This window comes from Papilio xuthus, unplaced genomic scaffold (genome assembly GCF_000836235.2).
Source record: "Papilio xuthus unplaced genomic scaffold, Pxut_1.1 DF827777.1, whole genome shotgun sequence".
NCBI classification, from domain to species: domain Eukaryota; kingdom Metazoa; phylum Arthropoda; class Insecta; order Lepidoptera; family Papilionidae; genus Papilio; species Papilio xuthus.
This window is the reverse complement of record NW_013530872.1, coordinates 1,292,599-1,315,959: the sequence shown is the minus strand read 5'-3', so window position 1 is coordinate 1,315,959 and position 23,361 is coordinate 1,292,599. Positions and strand designations below refer to the sequence as shown.

General features: G+C 31.8%; 1 protein-coding gene across 1 annotated transcript; it reads left to right on the top strand.

Moving 5' to 3' along the window:
• Positions 1-744: 744 nt before the first annotated feature.
• On the top strand, positions 745-23,035 carry LOC106115687 (uncharacterized). The gene is given in 6 exon segments (NM_001312213.1): positions 745-968; positions 9,773-9,930; positions 10,699-10,867; positions 11,185-11,416; positions 12,384-12,545; positions 22,488-23,035. Coding segments are annotated over 6 exon segments (804 nt in total). The 5' UTR covers positions 745-944; the 3' UTR covers positions 22,547-23,035.
• The last annotated feature ends 326 nt before the right edge of the window (positions 23,036-23,361 follow it).

Here is a 23,361-nt window from a genome sequence, read left to right as displayed (position 1 = left end):
TTAAAATTCTCGATTTAAACTGCAGTTATCGATCTGGTTATACACCAGTACCGTTTTATCTTTGAATTTTGGGACACGCTGTATATTTAAAGTATAAATCTAGGACGATTGCACATATCGGATATAAAGAAGGATGTACACGACTCAGATAATTTAATCGATACTTTGATGTAGGGCGTTGTGTAACTAGCAGTAAACACTAAGGGCTGTTATTATAATTTATCTAGATTTAAAACAGATCCAAGAAAGATAACTTAATATTAGAACGTGTCTAAACATTTTATGTATCCTTTTTGTAGAAGATATATCCACTTATTGCACAATATTGAGGTTAATTTGTTACAGTTACTATAAAATACGCAGAAAAACGGATCATACGAACTACTGCATATACATACTCAAAATAGAATGCATTATTTACTAAAATAAATTAATTAAGAATATAATTATGTTACAAAGTATTGCAATAAAGAGATAACTGCATTTTATTATAAATAGTACTCATATGTTTTACTGTTTTCAGACATAACTAACCTCTATAATATCGTTATGCTAAAATAAATGCAATTACGGTTTCGTAATTCACGTCGATACACAGATCATCCGTCCGGGCGGCCTCAATAATTTTTGATAACACCTGATGCTGTTATGCGATAATGCACAATCTTCAAGAAAGTGGGGATTCGATGTTTAAATAAAAGAAAATAGCGCACCGCCGGCGAGAGTGACAGCGAACCCGCAAACGACGCACGTTCGACGCGCGAGAAAGTTATACGAATTTGGCGGTAAAACTGTCAAAATCGACGCCATCTTGAAAAACATAGACAAATATATATTTATTTTTAATTTATTACGAATATTTTTAAGTGTGTATTTTAATAATTATTAGTGTTTAGTGAACTTTTTGTGAACGTGTCTGTGACTTTCGCTGTTTGAAAAGCAGGATGACTAACACACGCAAATTAAAGGTGAGAGTCATTAATTTTTATAAGTCTGTAGTTCTTCGCTTAAGGTAAGGTGATCTTTAAAAGTGAAAGACATGTGTTTGCTTATAAATTAAAAATTTAAATGAAAATATGATTCGGTACTCTTAAAAAGTAACTTTCCACTTGCGGTTACCGAACAAGTTATTTTAAAGTTACTCGCATTGCTACTTAAATTATTGAAAAACTTCATAAACCAAAATAACTTTATTCTTGTTACTCTTAAATATATCCCTGTATTCTATTATTTAGATTTATACGTACGTAAGTTATTTTATCCTGTTGGTCACGACCGCATCGTAAATTCGTAATGATGTAAATTTTCCTTACATTTCTAATGTGTTCAATAGTGGTCAATACCTTTTTAGACAGTTGTAAGTTTACTTTTAAGGAAAATCGTGAATATGGCTACATGAATTGCTGCCATTTAGTTTTTCTAAACTTTAGTCTCGAAGTTTATTCGAAATTCAAAAAATAAACTTAAAAAAAAAAGGGAGTTCTTAGTGACTTCTGTTTCTAAACATAATAGACAATCATTGAAATATTTGAGATATAGTTAAATTCAATTGTTTAATATGTATGAACGAAGTATTGGTGATTTTACGAAGTTTCGTAAATAAGGAATCTTTCTTTATGAAGTCTACGTCATGCCAGTCTATGCCAGGACATAAAATAAATATATTTTGAAATTGGAAGATTTTATTTACTATATTAATTATTATATAAAATTGTCGATGACATTTACAAGATCTGTGTATTAATTTTAGCTTTGTTTATAATGTTATTTTTGTTATAACTTAAAATATTATTTGTCCAAGTATATATTATTTAGTTTGGTTTAGTTTTGGTATATAGTTTATTTAATATCGTATTATTTATTCATTTGTTATGTAGTGGTTAGTTATTTAGTAAGATTATAATTGAATTATTAAATGTCTAGTATTAGTTAAGAACGTAATAGAATTATCTAAATAAAATAAATGATTACAGATTAGTAAAAAAGTCAAATAAATAAATGAATCTCGAGATTAGTCTCACAAGTTAAAAATCAAAATGGGCGATATAAAAGTTACGGTGAAGCATATCTGAGAAGAAATTCAAAGATATGTGTGATGTCAACCAACCCGCACTGGGTCAGCGTGGTTGACTATGGCCTAATCACCCTTAACTTAGGGTAGGCTCCGAGCCCCTCGGTGGGGACATATAGTGAGCTGATGATGATGATGATAATGGATATAGAAGTCGATGAATAAGTTTTTAAAATATTATTCATATAAAAATGTATTAAAATTAATTAAGTGAAATTTTTAATTAACATAGTCTACTTAACCACTGACAAAACTCAGAATTTTAAACCGAAATTAACTGTAACTTTGAATAACATTCAATGCGTTCGTATTAAAATAAATAGCAATATGTTTATACAGACATCGTATTTATAATTACGAGATGAATATGGGATGCAATACAATATCAAGTAAAATATAAATCTTACTAATATTATAAAGTTACTGTGTGAAGTGAGTGAAGTGGAAGCAACTCCGAGTTTCGTCTGATGAGTGTGCGTCTCGGAGGCCTAAATTAGTCCTCTTTCCCTTCCTACCCTTTTTCTTATAAGGAAAGGATGTGAAGTGGAAGTGGATTTTCCGAATGAGAGGATGCATGGAAATGTTTTCTTTCTGTGCATCCTCTCCTCCGTCGATGAAAGGTAGGCAACGCATAAGCAATTGCGTATGTCTATGGGCAACGGTCACTTTGCTATTTCTGCGATTTCACGTGGCCACTCGCTCGTTTGCCACTTTATAACATAAAAATGGGAATGTTTCGATTTATGGATGCGTGGATGTTTATTAGAAGATATCTCCAAAACGGTTGAACGGATCTCGATGAAATTTGGCATACATATAGAACATAGTCTGGATAAACCCATCCATACTAATATTATAAAGTGGAAGAGTTTGTTTGTTTAAACGAGCTAATCTCAGGAAGTACTGGTCCGGTTTGAAAAATTCTTATTTTGTTGGATAGTCCATTTATAGAGGAAGGGTTTAGGCTACATAACATTACGCTACGACAAATAGTTTTTTTTAAATTCCGCGCGGACGGTGTCGCGGGAGACATCTACTATATTTTCAAGAGTTACTTTAAGAGAACAAACTATTTTTATACAGATATAACAGTAATTTTATAGACTAGCTATATACGTGGATATCTTTATTATTTTTATTTATTTAATAAAGTCTTAACCATCAAGTCAACGAATTTAATTTGCTTCCCATTTAGGTTCAAATATTTTATAGCAAACTGACAACGTAAAAGCTTTAATTTAATATTAGCTTTAATAATATTTCACCGAAATGGGTGGGAAATTAAAGTCCACGACTGTACTAATATTATGAAGTCAACAGAAGGCTTCGCGGCCATCGACACATAACGTAACATAGCATCGAAAGTGAATCCGTTTTGCTTTCTGACTACCGCAATGCGTCGGACAAATTATCGATATTACTAACATCTGTTGACACTAATATGCGGAAGGTTGTCGATAGAAAGTGGCACATCCCTATTTGTTGGAGGAAGGAAACGTTGAATTCATTTATTTTATTCATTATTAAAATATTTGTATTAAATGCATAAAATTAAAGTTGTTAAGTTAAAAAATCAAAGTCAATGACTAAACATCACAATTTTAAAGTTTGCTTCGTTTAGAGAATCACGTAAATTAAGAATTGCAGATAATAGTGAAGCGATAGTACCCTTTTTTTTTTTTTTATAGTCAGGAAATGCATTTACGCACGCCTACGCCGGGCGGTGCAATGGCGTAGGGAGTGTGGGACTCGCCGGCCACAGAAGGTGACCAGAATACCCACTAAAACCTGACTGCCCTCTGACGCATCGGGACGGGGCCACGGGCACGCTTTCGCTCTCGTCCGCGGCCCAAGCGATAGTACCCAATTATTTAAGGAAGGCCCCGAGACATTAACAACACTTAAATTTTATACACTAAAGCGAATATTTGTCAAAAATGTTGTAGTTATAACTATGAATAACACATATTAAAGTAACCGACACGCGACTCCAATCGAGCGGTATTAAAAACAACATTTAGTAGCCTATGTGCTCTTCCAGACTATTTTCTACATATATGCCAAATTTCTTCGAGATCCATGCAGCCGTTCTCGAGATATCTTCTAACATCCATACACATACACAGGGAGAAGCACCACCATGTAGTCCATCGATTAGCGCTAAAATATTGTCAAAATTAAAAATACAAAGATAAAACAAAGGTAAAATGTAAAATGTAAATAAGTCAGAAAAGTAAAAATGTAGTTGTGAAATAAATAGTAACGTAAATTTAATGTTAAAAAACGTAAAAGCAAGTTGAAAATTGTAATTTAAAAACCAAAATTTTAAAATTGTTGTAGAAAACTAAATTAGGATGAACAAAGACTCTGACCATACATGTCAGGGGTGAAGGCGAGAGCGGCACAAAGCCGCTCTCATAAAAAAAAAAAAAAAAAAAACATCCATACATCCAAACATTCGCATAAGTAAGAAGTAAGATTGGCATAAGCAGACATAAGAAGGATTATAATTAATGAAGATATTTTATTGCAAAACAATTTGCGGATAATGTTTTCGGATATGTTAATCACAAGAATTCCGAGTCGACAAAGCGGATTTCTTCGTCCTACTTATGTATTGTTATATAACCCGTGACCCCAGAGTTGAGACGACGTGTTTAGAATCTTTAAACATTATCTTCTCACCTGCTTGTTTCGCTTGAAAAAAATCATTTCTCAAGTATTGATTTTACATATTGATTACTATTCTACCTAATCGATTAGATTACGACTATTATTAATTCAAATAACCTACAAATATTACAAAATAAAACTGATTTTTATTTCTTAATTAGCCCTGTTTTTGTGCTTAGTTATCGCGTGAAATACTGTCTTCAAGTAGCATTTTAATTATTTAGTTTAATTATTTTACTATTCTTTTGTAGAATTATTATCTATTACAAACATTAATTTGCACATTTTTAATTGGCCGTTTAGTTGACTTTATAAACACGTTTATTTCCTGATGCCTCGAGTGAGATTCGTATCTACTCTGTTACGTTAGCAAGAGAACAACAATGCGCAGGCGCACTGACGTAATGGCACGCTAACTGTCAAAAGTAATCGCTTCGTCACGCATTCTTTTTTTAAAGTGTTCCATATTCAAACAGATAGTTTAAACGTAGAACTCCATTGCAGTGCCACTTGTATTGATAAGTATTTTCGTCTCTGTCTTATCAATGAAGAAGTAAGGGACGACAGTTATGAATTAATAAATTCTGCAAAGAAAATTTGTCTTGTGGAAGTAACTTTTGTCTACTAAAGTACATTATGTATTTTACGGCTTTAAAGTACTTTACGGCACTGAATGTTACCGTAAATTTTTTAAAATAATTCTGTAGAGCTCTTCTTAATGTAGGGTTCTCAGAGTACTAAAAAACTTAATAAATCGTAGAAGTAACTATAATATGATTATAACTTCTTTATACAACGAGGAAGATAGCGTCTAGCTTTCTATTTGAAGCACTCAAAGTCGACAAATACACGTCGAGTATTATACTTATCGGTTAGAACGAGGAAACGAAAAGCCACACAGCGGCTCAGACGACTCGCGATATCCGAACTGAGCTATTTATATAAATCTTACTATCTTACTAATGTAAAGAGAAGTCTGGTAGAACACATAAGCTACTAATTTAGTTTTTAATGTGCGGACGGAGTCGCGGGCAACAGCTAGTGCAAGGACAAAAGTGTCAAACAAATTGATATATTTTTGAAAAATTGAAACAAAAATTGAAGCTCAAATATTTAAGTAATTTCATATCAAGTTCAAATAGATTTTTTTTGTTATTTGGGAAATAATAATGAATCTTTTTCATAAAAAAAGTGATCCTATAAGGGTTCCGATTTTTTTCTATGAGGTACGGAACCCTAAAAAGGAAGAAATATATCGTTACAAAAGAATGCCACTATAGAAAATATTTCCTAACTAGTCACAGCTCTACCACAGCATAACTGACACGGTGTCATAAGTGGCATGAGCTACCATAAACAATACAGGTGGTAATCAACATTGCCAGGCTTGCGTGAATTTTGAAATAACTAACTAAAGTGGCTATTGTCTATTTCCTGTTATATATTTGACAACAATATGATACATAAGATACGGTACTTAGTTTTATTTATAACTAGCAGTTGCCCACGACTTCTGCGTGGAATAAAAAAATCTAGTAATAAATAAACCCTATGTCCACCGGGGATAGTGTAGCTTCCCAACAGTAAAAGAATTTTTCAAATCGGTGCAGTAGTTTCGGAGTTTATTCAATACAAACAAACAAACAAACCTTTCCTCGTTATAATATTAGCATAGAAGAATTATTAGATATGTTTTAGTCTTGGTTCGATGAGAAAGAATATTTATATTAATACGTGAAATAAAAACTTTTCATACATTTTTAAGGAAATTACGTGAACGGATAAACGTGATATTTGTTTAAAGTTAAAGTTAATGTAGATAAGTAGAATAAGCTATTATTAATCAATAATATGTTTTATTTTGTACTAGCTGTGAGATATCGTCCGCGTGGATTAAAAAAAATAGTTACTTATGTTCTTCCAGACTATATCCTACATTTATGCCAAATTTCATCGAGATCTATGCGGTCGCTCTAGAGATACCTTTTAATAAACATCTATCCATTCATGCATCAAAAGATTTGCATTTATAATATTATTAAGATTATGGTCGAATTTGGAATAAAGTCACAAGTTTTTTACTAATTTATAAAATAAACGTAAGTACGTAATAGAGCGTCGGTGGCTCAGGGGTCGAGCACTTGACTTGCAATCTGTTCTGAGTTCGAATCCAGCCATGTACCAATATGTTTTTCGATTTCCGATTTACTTACGTACATTTATTCAACGTTCCTACGGAGAAGGAAAACATCGTCATGCAACCTGGAACATATGTGAGAAGAAATTCAAAGATATGTGTGAAGTCAACCTACCCGCACTTGGCCAGCGTGGTTGACTATGGCCTAATCACCCTTAACTTAGGGTAGGCTCCGAGCCCCTCGGTTGGGACGTATAGTGAGCTGATGATGAAGTATGTAACAGTACAGAGAGTGATAAAAATAATTCTCTCAGATAAATGAATAAACTACAGGAAGTAAAAAATTGATAATTATTACGAAACAAACACAAAAAACCTAAATTCATTAAATTAATAGCGATTTGCGTAACACCCTGTAGAACTACTTTTTAAATTCTACCTTCACGTTTTGATACAGCGTGTTCTCGTTCTATAGGTCAAAGTTTTATGATGTCAAATCAGTAACAGACCAGTTAAGTAAGCTTTTAGGTCATGTTTTGGACTTTCTAGAATAAATATATTAATGCTTTTATGCAATAAAATAATTGATCTTAAGCAATTTGTTTTTTTTAATCCAATTGATGCTTTTTACGCAATAAGTATTTTTGTTTATGTTTGTGTGTACGATTTTATTTCTTGTATTTTAGAATTTCAGTACAAGTATGTATTTAAGTTGTAAAGTAATTTTATTTTTAATATGTTTAGTATTAGTTTAATAGTGTATTTAATTACACACAATCACAATCATCTTTCGTTCGATAGTTCATATTTAGTTCAGTCAGTTCATCTTTTGAATCTTATATCTTTAAATGAGCAATTCTTGTATATATATATATATATATATATATATATATATATATATATATATATATATATATATATATATATATATATAATTGGAATCTCGGAATCGGCTTCAACGATTTTCATAAAATTTTGTATAAAGGGGGTTTCGGGGGTGATAAATCGATCTAGCTAGGAATCATTTTTAGAAAATGTTATTTTATTCGTGTTTTATCGATAATCAACTTAAACATAAACTTAACTTTTTCTATCGGTCAGATCGAAAAATATTATTCCTATTTCATCATTTTAGTAATTCGTACTTAAATATAATTTCCAAAAAACACAATTAAAAAAAATACCGAGGTCATCCAGGTACTGAGAAATAAATAATTTAGAAAAATTAACTTTTGTTACTAATGTTTACGTTCATCAATCAATCCAATTTCTTTGTAAAGATGTTTTTTTTTTTACGATTTTTTTTTCAGTATAAACACAAACAAACTATGAATATCTCTTATTCTTATGAACTCTACGTTGTCTGTGTTTAATATAAAGAAATAAAAACTTACTTTCTGTTTGATTAAAAATAACTAAAATAACTTTCTCATGAATTAAGTAATTCTTAAAAAATATTTTTACGAACTAATCTAGTTATTGAAGTTTCTAGATACGCCAAGTATTTAAACAGTGGGGCCACGAAACTTTAAATCATCACTAGGATAAAGCAACATTGCTTAGTGTCAAGTGTGTTTACAAATACTGCTAGACAAGGCATTCGATGCAATATGAACTCAAAAATAATTTTATTAAAGTTGAATAATATTTTTTTCTGCATCGTGTCTTTTTTTTAAATTTTGTACGGTCTCATTCTCCCAAAGAATTAATACAATCAGTGCAGTGTTTACTTATAGGGAAATAAACAAGTTAACAATCAGTAAATAACTGGAAGAACACACATCCTACAAATTACTTAGGCTACTATTTTTTTTTAAATTCCGCTTGGACAGATTCGCGGGCGACAGCTAGTATAGTGATAAAGCTGTTGAAAATGAGAATTAATTATAATATTATTACATCATTAAATAATACGCTAGTTTTAGAGCTCCAAACACTGCGGTGCGGCGACCGCGGTGACGTTGCCACAACTTTCGCTTTTCACTGCCAAGGCTCGCGCCGCGCACCGACAATCAGTCGGATCTTACACTTTATTTACGCACGTATACTTACTTCCTCATGATTTATTTATCGTTGGTTTCTTAGACCAAAATCTCTGTAAACCTATCGTCATCCGTATTGACAAAACTACGAGAATATGTTATAAAGATCGATTTTGATCTCAAAACATTTATATGTTATTATTAGAAGTCTAATGAATGTGTATAGATACTCCGGTCGCGGATGATATGGTTAGATTGAGTGAAAGGAAACTTGGTTAAGAACTGGTGACTGAACTGGCGGAAGAAAGGTCGATTTATTATCCAGATAAAAACCTGGTGCGTCAACCTTACATGGGATCACAGGAAGATGTTGATTGGTTCTGCAAATACGTTCGAGCGTAACATTCTGTAAAAAATTCCTAAAGCGCTATATATGAGCCTACATTTTAACGAATGCCATAGTCGTATAGGCTCGGGAGAGCGTTGCTTAGAAACGGGTTAAAAGCGACGTCATGTTGTTGTTCCCATGTTATTGTACATGGGTAGTAGATAGCTATTTGTTCAGTTCATAACTATAGAGACAATAGTGAGAAATAAAAGCAATGAAAACAAATGACTACTGATCAGGCCGAGATCAATTTTTCTATCGACTTTCCTTACAGAAGAGAAATTACACTATTTATCTAGCTTGTTAACTATATTTTAGACTTATTTCGACACAATATTTGTTGGCACTGGCATACTTATTTACCACAAACTTAACTCAACTTAACTTAATGTGAACCGTCTTAATGTTTTGATATCAAAGTAAAGAATACACATATCTCTTTTATTATTCCAGAAAGACATTGATACTAAATATATTTCATATAAATAGAGTAATATACTTATACTTTGTTTCTACAACAGATATGGGTGTGCCTATTTTGCTTGGCAACGTCGCTCGCAGCGCCTGCGCCACGCGCTCCCCTCGAGCTGGATATCATCGACATGGCAGCCATTAGCCGTATGACACCGCAGCAGTTGGAAGTACTAGCCGAGGGTCTCGCAGCTGAAGAAATTATGAGGTATAATGTTCCGCCAACACACATCGACCCATGACCAAATCGCGAGAATGCGCGCGTAGTTATGTAACCAATTTATTTGTTCACTTAATGTTATTTGGATGACTTCGACGCAGTAGAGTCCAGTCGTGTCGTTAAGGCTATAAAAAAGTTTGTCTTTATCGCTGTCAACAATTGCGTCCATTGAATTAATATTTCGATGTGCCGAAGGTAACAACTTAACTTTAACTTCCTTAAAGGCCGACAACGCATCTGCGGTTCCTCTGGCGCTGCGGATATCCATGTGCGTCGGATCAAATAATATTAGACGATTCGTTGCTCGTTTGTCCCCTTCTCCTATAAAAAAAAAACAATTATATAATACTAGCCCGCGACTCCGTCCGCGTGGACATATAAAAAATTTAATTAGTGTAGCCCACCCACCCATCCATCCATCCACATCACATCCATCAAAACATTCGTATTTAAAATATTAGTAGGTTAAATAAAAAGCAGCTCTTCAAGGCATAAATTCGAAAAAAAAAAGAATAAATAGTACTTATGTCCGTCTCCTGGCTCGAAGCTACCTCTTCAACAATTTTCAGCCATATCGGTAAAGCCGTTCTTGAGTTATAAATAGTGTAACTAACATGACTTTCTTTTATATATATAGATTTAGAACGCCTCTAGCTTAATGTGAGATGGTATGTTCGAATGAAAACCATTCACATATTTCTGTTCATACAAAAGACATAAACGACTTCATACTTTAAACATTTTATTTTTCAATAGAACAAAGCGATCGTCTGCTCAATCATTAAGTGCGGTCGCTTCGAAAGCAGCGTCAGGTATTCAGAGCAAACTCGGCCTGCTGGGTCAGGCGTCAGCCGGAGCTGCATCATTCGTTTCTTCCGCCTCCAGTAAATCTGAACATGGAGAACATGGATATTCTTATGAACCAGTAAGTACTAAGGACTACTATAAATAGTAGCTACAATCCACTATCATTATGTCTCGAGATTTTCTAATAAGCTTATCTCTTTGGTAAAATAGAAATTAATTTTATACATGCAATAAAAAGTACACTTCACTTATACAGTGACAATAAAATGAACTATCCGACGGTCACTAAAAAGCAACATATAACAAGGAATCATAAAATACATGCAAATTTTTAAATAATGAGTAGCTTAGAATACCTATTTAAAAAACAGAAAAATAACCTTAGCAAAAAACAAATGAATGCTTACTAACTAATCTTAATATTACTTTCTACAGCATGATGAAAAAGTAGACTACTGGGGCTTAAAGAAATCCATCCTGTACACTTTGTTCCAAGCGGTGAAGGCTATCACTGGAGGTGTGACAATCCTAAAGGGTCAGTTGATCAAGGGAGGAGGTGCGTTAGCCGCTAGTCTAGGCAGAGTGATATCGTCTAAAGGTGACGTGGTCAGCAATCTTGGAAAGAAGATCGTAAGCTCTGCAGCTTTAAGTCATAAGAAACCAGCAGGTAAGAACTGACAAGTTTTCCTCCAACAAGTAATACTTGTTTTACAGATCATCAACCTGCCCTTATCCCTATCGAGGGTCGGCACAGCATGTACTACTCCTCCATACATCTCTATCAGCCGTCATATCCGAGTCTACCCCCTTCTTACGCATATCCTCTTTCACACAGTCATTCCATACTTTTTTTGGTCTTCCTCTACCCTTGTAGCCATCCACATTCAATCTCATTACTTTTTTGCTTATATCATCATCATCCCTCCTCATAACATGTCCAAACCACGCTAATCTTTTACTCCTCAATTGTACTTGTTTTACAGATAATCCTACTAAATCATTGTCACTCCTGACATAATAGGCTAGAGCCCTTGGAGAGGATTTGTCAGAGCTGACACTAAACCTCTCTTACGATAAATGAAGATTCAGGAGATGTATTAAGTAAAAATAACTCTTTTATCAATTTCAATCGTTTCTCTTTTGGATGTAAAAATAATAAACTTTGTAAGAGTTTCCTTTGTTCATGATGACATTTATCACTTCAACTTACGTAACATATGCAAAGTTAAATATAATTTTGTATTGTTTACTTCACTCGTATGATCGTGTGAATTATACTTATAAATTATATAAGCTTCATTATTATACAATAATTTTATTACTAACAGAATTACTGCATTATAGAGATTGATTTATGACATTTTGTTATAATCGTCTGAAAAATATAAATTCAATTTCACTTTATGTTTTTCTTTATTTCAAGACATTTTCCTAACCATAAGAAACACATATACTGTAACTTGATGCCTAATTTGACTTTTAAAAGCATAGAAACAAAAGCATACACATTTTATTTCTTGTTTCCAATTTGTATATTACCAGCGGTTTTAGTTGGCACAAGTATTACACGAGTACTCATGTTCTTGAAGTGCCAAATTAAATGTGTGATTGTTAAATTTGTTATATAATTTCAGCGGCGGTAATATACGGTCCTCCACCTACCTCCCACGTAGAGTACGGACCACCACCCAGCGCCTATGCGGCGCCCACCGCGCCCGCACACTACCCGCACACCTCCTCCGCCCTCGCCGCGCCTACAGGCTTCGCAGCGCACAAATACCCTTCGCACATTGACGGTAAGCTTTAAAAGACAAACGAATCATCATCAGCTCACTATACATCCCCAATGATTTTTTTCGTAGATATGTGCAGTTTGTATTTTTGATGTTTTCCTTTACCATACGTCGGATCGAAAAAAATATTGGTACAAATTCGAACCCAGGACACAAGACACATTACAAGTCTAGTGCTTAACCCCTAAGCCACCAACGCTCACACCGATTACATGATATTAAATGAGCACCGCTAAAAAGTCGAACTCTCGGGGCCTTTGAGCTCAGTTACTCCATCTAACGAATACCAAAGCGACTTAACGACCTTCCAATTTGGTAATAATTATTAGTGATATGTAGGAATGGCAAAGATCGAGGTTGTCGCAGGACCCCTCGAGCTAAGTTACTCTACAATGCTAAAACTACTCTCTAAATTTAAAGCGACAACTGATAAATAAAAACAACCGTTAGCCTTCAAGTGATGCAATGAAATGACTTAAGGCAAACAAATGTGGACCTAAAATACTTCTTATATTTTCGAAAATAAGCAAAACTTTATTTAACATTCAAACTAATTTGTGTCGCTATTTTTTGTGATAGATTTCAATCTTCTTCGTAATCAAACATATGACGATTAACCTCAATATCTCATACGGTATGAATAAAAACATAATGATATCAATTTCCTATATTAAAATATTAATTTCAGTAGGATTAGCATTACAACAACTTGTTATGGAATATCATTTAATATCAATCATGAAAGTTACGAGTTATTAGTCCATTAATCGTTGGTTTCTGAGACAAAAATCCCCGTTTAAAACATATAGGCCGGCAAATCTGCGGTTCCTCTGGTATTACTGATGTCCATGGGTGTCGTTGAACACATCGGTGTTCCCGCTGCTCGTTTGCCCCTAACTGTTATAAAAAAATATGTATATTGCTATCTCTGTTTTGACGAAGATAATGACATGGATGACGTTATTTTATACATTTTTGTTGTCAGAAACCCATGATTAGTCGTTTTGAAAACGTTAAGTATATATTGAGTAAGTTTGACGACAATCAAAATATTATTTTCGATTATTGTGAAATAATAATTATGCAATCATATTAAATATAGTAATTGTATGGTAATGGTACATTTAACACGAAAACATATTTCAACATAAACATAAAAAGAACAATTTGGAAAAATACTACTTGAATATATTTTATTAATATAAATTATTGAGCTTATTAAAAGTGAGGTTATAATTCAAAATATATTTTTATTTTTTCAACAATTAATTACAGATTATTAATAATTGTCAAAAAGGAGATTAAACTTTATTAAAATTGCAAGATATTTTTAAAAGAAAAACTGGCGCACAAAATCACAATTTTTTTATCATTATAAATTTAAATTCTTAAAAAAAAATATTCAAGTAAATATGACATATGATGTTTTAGGACAGAAAAATACGATTTTTTTTGCTAATTTTTCGGACAATTATTAATAAAATTACTCAAGAACTAAATGATTCTGAATTAATAATAGAAAATAAATAATATCCAGAAACTTGTTGCTATATTAGAATCCTGATTTGTGAACAACATTACTGGCTGAAAATAATAAAATAAAAAAGAAATATAATAATTTAAATTCGGATTAAAAATAACAAAACTGCAGTAAAAAAATTTAGTACCATAAAATTTCTAATAATCTTCATAATTACATCTTCTTCTTGCATGCTTAAAATATGTTCATCGAGTTTTAAGGTTAGCATAGACTTATGTCTTACATAAGTGATCTCTGCCTCACCGGAACTAAGTATAAGCAGAATTAAATGCGGTAATACTTCCGTATTATTTGCATACATTATGAAATATTAGAGAGGTTTTCCTATATGACTTATCTTGGGTTTCTGAGACCATAATCGCCGTTTAAAAAGTATCAACATCTCAATGGCGGGAAACGCATGCGGTTCCTCAAGTATTGCAGATGTCCATTTGCCGTTCCGTTGCCCCTTTCGTTTATAAAAAAACGTATTATCATCTCAGTTTTGTTAAAGATTATGACTGGGATGACGATATGTTTCATACAGAGATTTTTGTCTCAGAAACCAAGGGTTCCAATTAGTCATTTTAAACATAATAGTCAATACTATTACGTTCTTTTTAATTAAGCAAATCTGAGGATTTCACCAAGTTTAGTTCGAACTAATCTTGGTAAGATAATTTCTATATGAAAGCGAATATAAAAATTAAGAATTTAAAGAAGCATTCTAAAGCTCTAAAATGAGATTCCTCATTAATAAGATACCTCATTAATAAGATTATTTCGTCTAAGTTAAATTATCTAGAGCTTATTATTTAAATTTAAAAAGTACACCCTATATGTATTCTAAAAATTTGATTAATTAAAAAATTAAGTACAAAATTAGGCGACATTTACTATAACTTTATACTAATTCAAATCTGTACAAAAATCCACTAAATTAAGACTTATTTTTTGATATAAATAGTTCAAATCAAAGAATTTATAAATTCATTCAAATATATTCATTGTAATTGTGAAATAAATCGTTAAATCCATTGATTCATGTTTCACAATGTCGGGGTTTTAACGAGCGTGTCCGAAATAAGATATTTTATTGCGTCCATCGTAAATGCGGTTGAATTGTAATAACAATACATAGTAATAGCGTTAAAATATTGATTTAATAAGTAGAGATAAAATATTAAAAGCACGCACAGGATTAACTAAAACATTGTACTAAAATAACAATTTTAAATTAACGACGTAAAATTATATTAAGAGCAAGAAAGTAGCCCAGAATATGACCGCGTGCAACAGCTACCATGCCATGAAAGTCACGTCAGATCGAACAAACACGGATTTACGGATAGACAAAAATTTTAATACTTGGCTATTCTTATTAACGCTTATACAGCGTGTCCCAAAATTCAACGATAAAACGGTAATGGTGTATAGCCAGATCAATAACTACACAGGGAGAAATACAAAAAAAAATCCAACTCTTTTTTTTAAGTTATTATGTTAAGTTTTGTAACTTTTCTCATAATTTGATACTCATATGATTAGATACTGTGCCTACAAATATGATGATATTCCTGTAATATTTTTTGTAGCTAGTGTTAGCTACCTAAGTAACATAGCTATCGTTGAATTTTGGGACACGCTGTATACATCATGTTCACAAAATACAATTTTTTTCGATGTTACACAGATAGTTAAATTTTATTAATAAGTATAGATATAGAGACACATATATATTATGAAAGAGATATATTAATTCATAACATTTCTGTGTGTAAATTTAGGTTACGTATATTACTCAGGTCACCACATTTGTACATGTAACTAAATTATTAATTACAGTTATCATTTATTCATTTAATTGACATAATAAATAATTCATCATAATAATATGCACGTCATAATACATATTATGTTATTTCCTCGTGAATTTATGCAATGAATTTTTCAGAATTAATCGTGATGTCATCGGTGGTAGATGAAAATTATGACATACCAGAGCCGCCTTTACCGTCTCCGGAATTATTATATAGATATTATGATTTAATAGATACTATTTGGTAAGATTCATTGATAAAGTTACAAATATTTTAAAGCTGTACACAGGCTTTGATTTTCAAATTTCGAATTCGATTCTTCTGCAAAGAATTTCTTCATCGTCTCCCAATCTTAATCTCACTGTAAGTGGGGTTTGTGTGACAGTTTTCGTCCTCCAGATTTACTTACCATTTCAATTGTCACTTATTTCTTAATCATGTCACCTTTCACACATTCCATCTCTCTTTCTAGACCTACTGTTACTGATTCTTGCTTTTTGTAAATATATATTTTTTTCTTCGCCCATCTTTTGTGTATTTTTGACTTCCTTCGATTGCCAAAGCATGTCCTAGTTCAAAATTTCGTCAATGCCACATTTGGTTGACTTCTTTATATAAACGTTCACTTTCCCTTTCGAACGGAAATACGTATTTGTGATGACGAAACGAATCGTTGTATTTAAAAAGGAAACGTATTTTGAATTCGATGTAACGTTTTTATTTACAAATTTAACTAGAATGATGTGATTTAAAGTTTTACAATATATTTGTTCATATTTACTTAAACTAATTCTGTTGCTAAAAGTAATTTTGAAGGACTTAATAAAAATAATAACATCTTAAGTAAAGTAAATTGAAGATTTCATCTTAACTGTAATATTTCTCTATTTCAGTTCTTAGGAGTTAAAAAGTTTGTTTAACATTTTTTTTACAACAATGATATTATCTTCGTCAAAATAAAGCAATCGTTTGATCGTAACCTATCGATACCGGAGGATGTGAGCTCCCTGAGTGAAAGTGCACTGTGTCAGTGACCCCGACTCGCCTTGCCTACCTTGTCCAGTCGCCGATATATTGCGTAAATATTATTGTGGTCGAAGGAAAAATACAGAGCACTACGAGTATATATTTTTTATGTTACTAAATATTTATGCCATAAATAAACATATTTATGTAATATTACAATATTTTTAGTACGTATATTTATCAGAAATTTTAACTTAACTTATTTCACAATATGAGTTAATTTATTTTACTTTTTTATTTTTTAAATTATCATATTCCAACTTTAAAGTTTGTAAAAGGTGTGCTTTACAATGATAATTCGATGATGGATTTGAACACGGAACATGTTCGGATGTAGTCTTAACCAATAGGCTATTGGGGTTTTCTCTAATCTAATTTTAAATCAATAGTATGCTATAAAAACAATATATTTAGTTAAAATTCAAGTTCTAGAGTAATTGTGTAATCTCGTATGTTAATAATTGACCTAGATGACAAATGCAAAATATATTACTTGGACATAAATCCTATACGTTGTTGCAAAATTATTATCTCGCGCAACTTATTGCCAAAGTATGATGTTACCTCATCATAATCAGCTCACTATACGTCCCCACCGAGGGGCTCGGAGCCTACCCTAAGTTAAGGGTGATTAGGCCATAGTCACCCACGTTGGCCTAGTGCGGGTTGGTTGACTTCATACATATCTTTGAATTTCTTCTCAGATATGTGCAGGTTGCATCACGATGTTTTCCTTCACCGTAAGAACGTCGGATAAATGTACATATGTAAATCGGAAATCGAAAAACACATTGGTACCTGGCGGGATTCGAACCCAGTACCTGCAGTTTGCAAGTCAAGTGATTGACCCCTCAGCCACCGACGCTCTTTATTGATGTTACCTATTGCTTAATTTAATTATTTATTTTAATTATTATAAAATCCAATTTAAACCCTATTTTTTAAATCTGAGCTACAAAAGCTCCGTAAATGAATCAACATTTAATTAAGGGTAATTAGGTAAATTGCAAAGCAACTAGTTTTTTTTAAGTAGAATATTATGATCTTTAATAGAGTTTTTCGTCATAAAACTAAGAGAGATGACATATGTTTTTATATTAATGTTTCGGCAGTGGAAACCCAATAAGATAGTTTGTATAATTTCTAGGTTATGAGAGCGGTTAACCTAGGTTACGTCACACGGAAGACACTTTCACACAAACAGACGCCCTTTACTAATATATTGTGTCCCCGATAGCGGTATGCCTTCCCTGTTTCATTTTCAATTGGATTATGAAACTGATTACATAGAAAGCAGTAACTTTATATATATTTCCTTGTATAGTAGCCTTTTGTTTCCGTGTTGTATAATTAACCCTAAATTCGATGGTGTCCAGTGTGACGAGCAACTAATTAAAAAAATCTACTGAACTAGTTTAGAGAAAATTACGTAATTATGATTATGTATATTATGACTTTACTAAAAAAAAAACAGTTTTTTGCTACAAAAAATTTCGTAGAATTAAGGATTAAAACCTGAATTATTATAAAGTAACATTTAGCATCGGCTAATTATAAATTACTTAATAAACCTTAAACGAAATTATGATTCTTACCATTTTAGTAGAAGTCGTGTTTTCCTTACAGAGAAACTTATCCATATTTGTTTATATTGTCTTTATTTTTATACGTCAGAAATTGATTTATTTTGACATTATTAGTTAGAATCATTTAGAATGGCGCGCTTTCGTGACTGAGTCAAGTGTCAGATTGATTAGTGAGGGGACATAAACGTTGACATTTTAATAAGGCTAGTGTTGCGATACACCGGCACAGAGTCGGAATTCTTCCTAATAATTTTTAGAAAGCTTGATTAAAAATCAATTATGTTACCCTTTATTAGATAAATTTCTAATTTTAAAAATCAAATGTTTAGTTAAAATGGTTCCTCGTATATTTCTGATCAAATATTATTTACATCATGTCGAAAGTTTACGATTCAGTCGAAATATTTCAAAACTATCTTGCAGATGTAAATCGTTCACATAATTATTTATAATTACAGTCATAAAGTTGGATTCTTTACGTTATGGGAAAGAAAATCGCTATCCGAAGAAAGAGTGCATTGACCAAATACTTTCATTGTATTTAGCATTTATTGTGTGAATATGTCTCAAAATAATGAATTATTAGGTACTAAACATATATTTATATTTTTAACATAAATTATTGTTTTTATGGAAAGCAATTTTTTAGGTTAGTTTAATTAAAAAAAAAACCGATCAGATTTTACATCTACAAACCAAATGAGGCCGTGTCTTAAAAACATGTATTTTTACAAATATAATACAGCCATATTTCAATATTTTTAATCTATATGTTGCGACTTTTTCATGCAAGAGGTTATTTTGCACATTTAACCTGAAAAAAAATAGCAAAGAAACATAATTGAATTATTGCAGTTACAATTGCAACCCTTGGGAATTTATGTAAATCGTGAGAAACAACTGACACATTGTCCATTTTACTGTGAGATCAGAACTTGAATGGACATTACATCATCTCAAAATGAATCGGAACTAGATTATCTGATCAAATACAATGCTTCGATGTCATAATTTGGAACGTTTCCTGTGAAATATGTCGAACAATAAACAAAAGAGTATTCATGTTAGCCAACATTATTAGAGGGAATAAATTAGATATTTAATCGATCAACTGTGTAATCGTCAGTTTATAATCTAACTAGTTACATTGTAAGATAAAGAAATAATACACTTTATACAACTATGTATTATAGTATACATTTGAGGTTTTTAGGGTTCCATACCTCATAGAAAAAAACGGAACCCTTATAAGATCACTTTGTTGTCCGTCCGTCTGACTGTCAAGACTCTTTTTTTTATAAAATTAATAACATATGTTAATAAAAAAGGGTCTTGTCAGACAGACGAACGGACAACAAAGTGATCCTATAAGGGTTCCGGTTTTTTCCTTTCGAGGTACGGAACCTTAATTATATAATCATTTTTAGAAATAAATGCAATAACATAACAGGAAATAAGTATTTATAATAAGAACAGTATTATTCTTTATTACATCAAATGGCTTTATTCATAAACTTAAATCGTGTCATCAACATTACGGTCTACTTATATTCAATAGATACTTTTTCGAGTGTTTAGTAAAAACTATTTATTTACCAAAAACCGGATATTTATTGTATAACACGACTAAAGTACGATTGACTAATCTACTTTTTATACATATCCGAAAGTCGTCCGCCAAAATTAAACTCAATCAATGTTCTAAAAACTCTCCTTAAAATTTAATCATATTTTTTTGACTTGAATATGTATCAAAGTCCACAAATTTTTTAGCTTAATTTTTTATACAGCGATGGTAAACATCTGATTTGTTTTAGTTTTGTAATACCAATAATTATCTTTTTTTACTGTTTTTTTTATTGAATAGTCTGTAAAGAGAGTAATGGTGTACCTCTTAACTCCTTAATTACTTTTCCGTGTCATTTAGTTACCACATGTTAGGTAAAACATCAAGATTTGCTAACTTTAAAAGTGTTTGCTAAGCTATAATGAGTATGCAGTTAACTATAACTTAATAATATTATAGAAATTATACTTTATTATTTGCATAAGTAACTCTCAAACAACTCTACCACACTCTAACATAAATAAGATATAACAGCACCTACAAAAAGTTTTTTTTAATAAATGAATTAGTTGTGTACCAAAATAAACATTAATCTATCAAAATATAATCGTTATATTAATTTATAATGCGTTACGCAATCTTCAATATGTTACATACACTTCCTATATTCTGGTCAAAGTGATCTAGACACTGAATCATTAGAGCGATGTTCTAAAGCGGATTAGAAAGGTGCAACACTCGGCTATTCGAGACATCAATTGAACTAGTGACGTAACTAATGACGTAACGGACTAAGATTGCAGTTGTTTTGAGACAGGACGAGGGAAGCTTGCCGGAGTGCACGCGGGCGTCGTGATACTAGCGCCACTGGGTGCCACGGCGCATGGGGACACAAATCAACATTCAACAGTCGGTCACACACCCTTAGAACCACCTCCTTCAATACTTAATACAGTTTACACAGCTGTTAAAGACGTGTTCTCATCCGCTTCCCCTTCAGTACAATCATCAGAACCACAACATCTAGCCATACCTCCTCCTTTACCAGATTTTAAACCGATGTCATGGGGCGCTGTGGACTCCTACGGTGAACCTGCATCCACCGATGCGTACCTAGATTATGACCCCAGAAATCCCCAACCGACTTTCGCTCATGCCACTTCCAAACATTCTATAGTACCAACTTTACATAAGAAGGAAGGTTTAACACCAGCTAAAATCCAAAAGATCAATCGTAACTTGAGTAAATTAGCCGCTTACATGAACAATAATGTCCAAAGATCTTTAGACGATGCTCCTCAATTTAATCAAGCTAGATTTGAGGAGATACTAATGAAGTCTGGTAAAGCATTCCTTCCGACTCCCACCTCCGACAATGACGTCGGTGTCCTCCCTGCCGAGCTCCTACCTGACTTAGAATTGACGACTTCGACGACAACGACCACGACAAGAACAACGACTGACAGCAACGCTAATAGAAGAAAAGACATCAAATTCATCCTTCGTGGTAACAAGATCGTTCAAGTTTGAACACGACTGACTATTTATATTAGGTATGTTGACTGACAAACACCATGTATATTGTAGAAGTAAAATGTAGTAATAGAATACAAATAATTAAAGAGACGATTACTAATTGATCAATCCAAAAAACGTAGCAAATTTTGCAATACCACTTTGTCATAGGATTCTTTTCTTTAAGACCTTTCTTTGACAAATATATTCGTAACCTTTGGGGACCTATTTCAACATACTTCTGTAGATGAAATCTTCAAACTTCTACAATTTACATGGTACATAACACGACAAAATGACTGAAAATGTACAGACTAATACCTGCCTTGAATCATTAACATATCTCTGTATAAAGCATATCGTCATCTCTGTCTTATATTTGACAAAACAGAGATAACAATATGATTTAAACGGGGATTTTAGTCTTAGAAACCCACGGTAAATTGATATCTTCTTTCACTTACAGCTTTTGTATATTAATCTTAATATTACTTTATTACATTTACTATGTAAAAATTCTTACACATTGTGACAATAACATTTACAAGTGTAATGTAAATTAAAGCCTTTATTTGCCCATTCTTCAAACATAATCATAATTTCACTAGGTTAGGGTTTTTAAACATTTCTGAAAAGCACACACTCTGTCGCCTTTAACACAAAAAAAATTAAAACTATTGTTACTCCGATTGGTTTATAAAAACATAATTATTTCTGTAAATATTTATATTTCATGTATATTTAACATCGTTCAAAAAACATTAAAATTCGTAAAAAAAACTTGTAAAGATCTAAAGAAAATGTATGCAATAATACTTATTTTTATGCTTTGATATTTAATTAAAATGTAAATTATTTGTTATTTTAAATGATAAAAATTATTTAATCAATTATTATTTTTGTATTTTACAGAGATACCATATTACGGCGCGTCGCTCGGTGCAGAGCAATTGCAGCATTATCTCCACTAAATAGAGTTTAAAATAAGAAATTTTATGTTTCGAATTTTTTTAATAAATTATGGTTGACAATGTTGCCCTATTTGTGGGTAAAGAATTAAAAATGTAATTATAGTTTTAAGATAAATTAAGTAAAAAAGCTTGTACATTTTTTTAACAATTAATTATTATGAAAGAAATTGTGAGTGATATCGAAAATATTTTAGGCATTTGATTAATTTTATAAAAATTAAATAGGATTATAAAAATATTTATTTAAGTGATTAAATAAAATATTTTTATCTGTTTTAATTAATTTAATAAACAAAGTTCAAATGTGGAACAAAATAAATTTAAATAAAATGCAAAATTTTAATTAACGATTATACGGACTGTTAATATTTAATATTTAATTTTAAAAGAATAAAAGAGCGGATTGTAAATAAAGTGCTCAATAAAATTATTTATAATTTGTTATCAATTAAGAAAATATTACGTTTTTGTAAATAAAATATGAGGGATTTAAATGTGATTTTATTTTAGCAAGATTGAAAAAGGGAGAATGCCTTGAGATTATATTAAAAGGTAGATATGTTTTAAAAACATCATAATATTCATCAGCCTGTGTCAGTCAACAGCACCTGGACATAAGCTCCTAATGCCTTTCTCAGTATAAGTATTTCTCACTAGACCATCAGTTTTTTTTGCCTTAAAGGGCCATTTACAGCATCACTGGGTATGGGGTGGCCGTGCGCTGGTGGCGGTTAGCCTAAACCTCGTGTAGATCTGTTGATCTCCAAAGATTCCTGTCTCTATCTGTGAGAATTTATAACAAAAGCATATAAAAC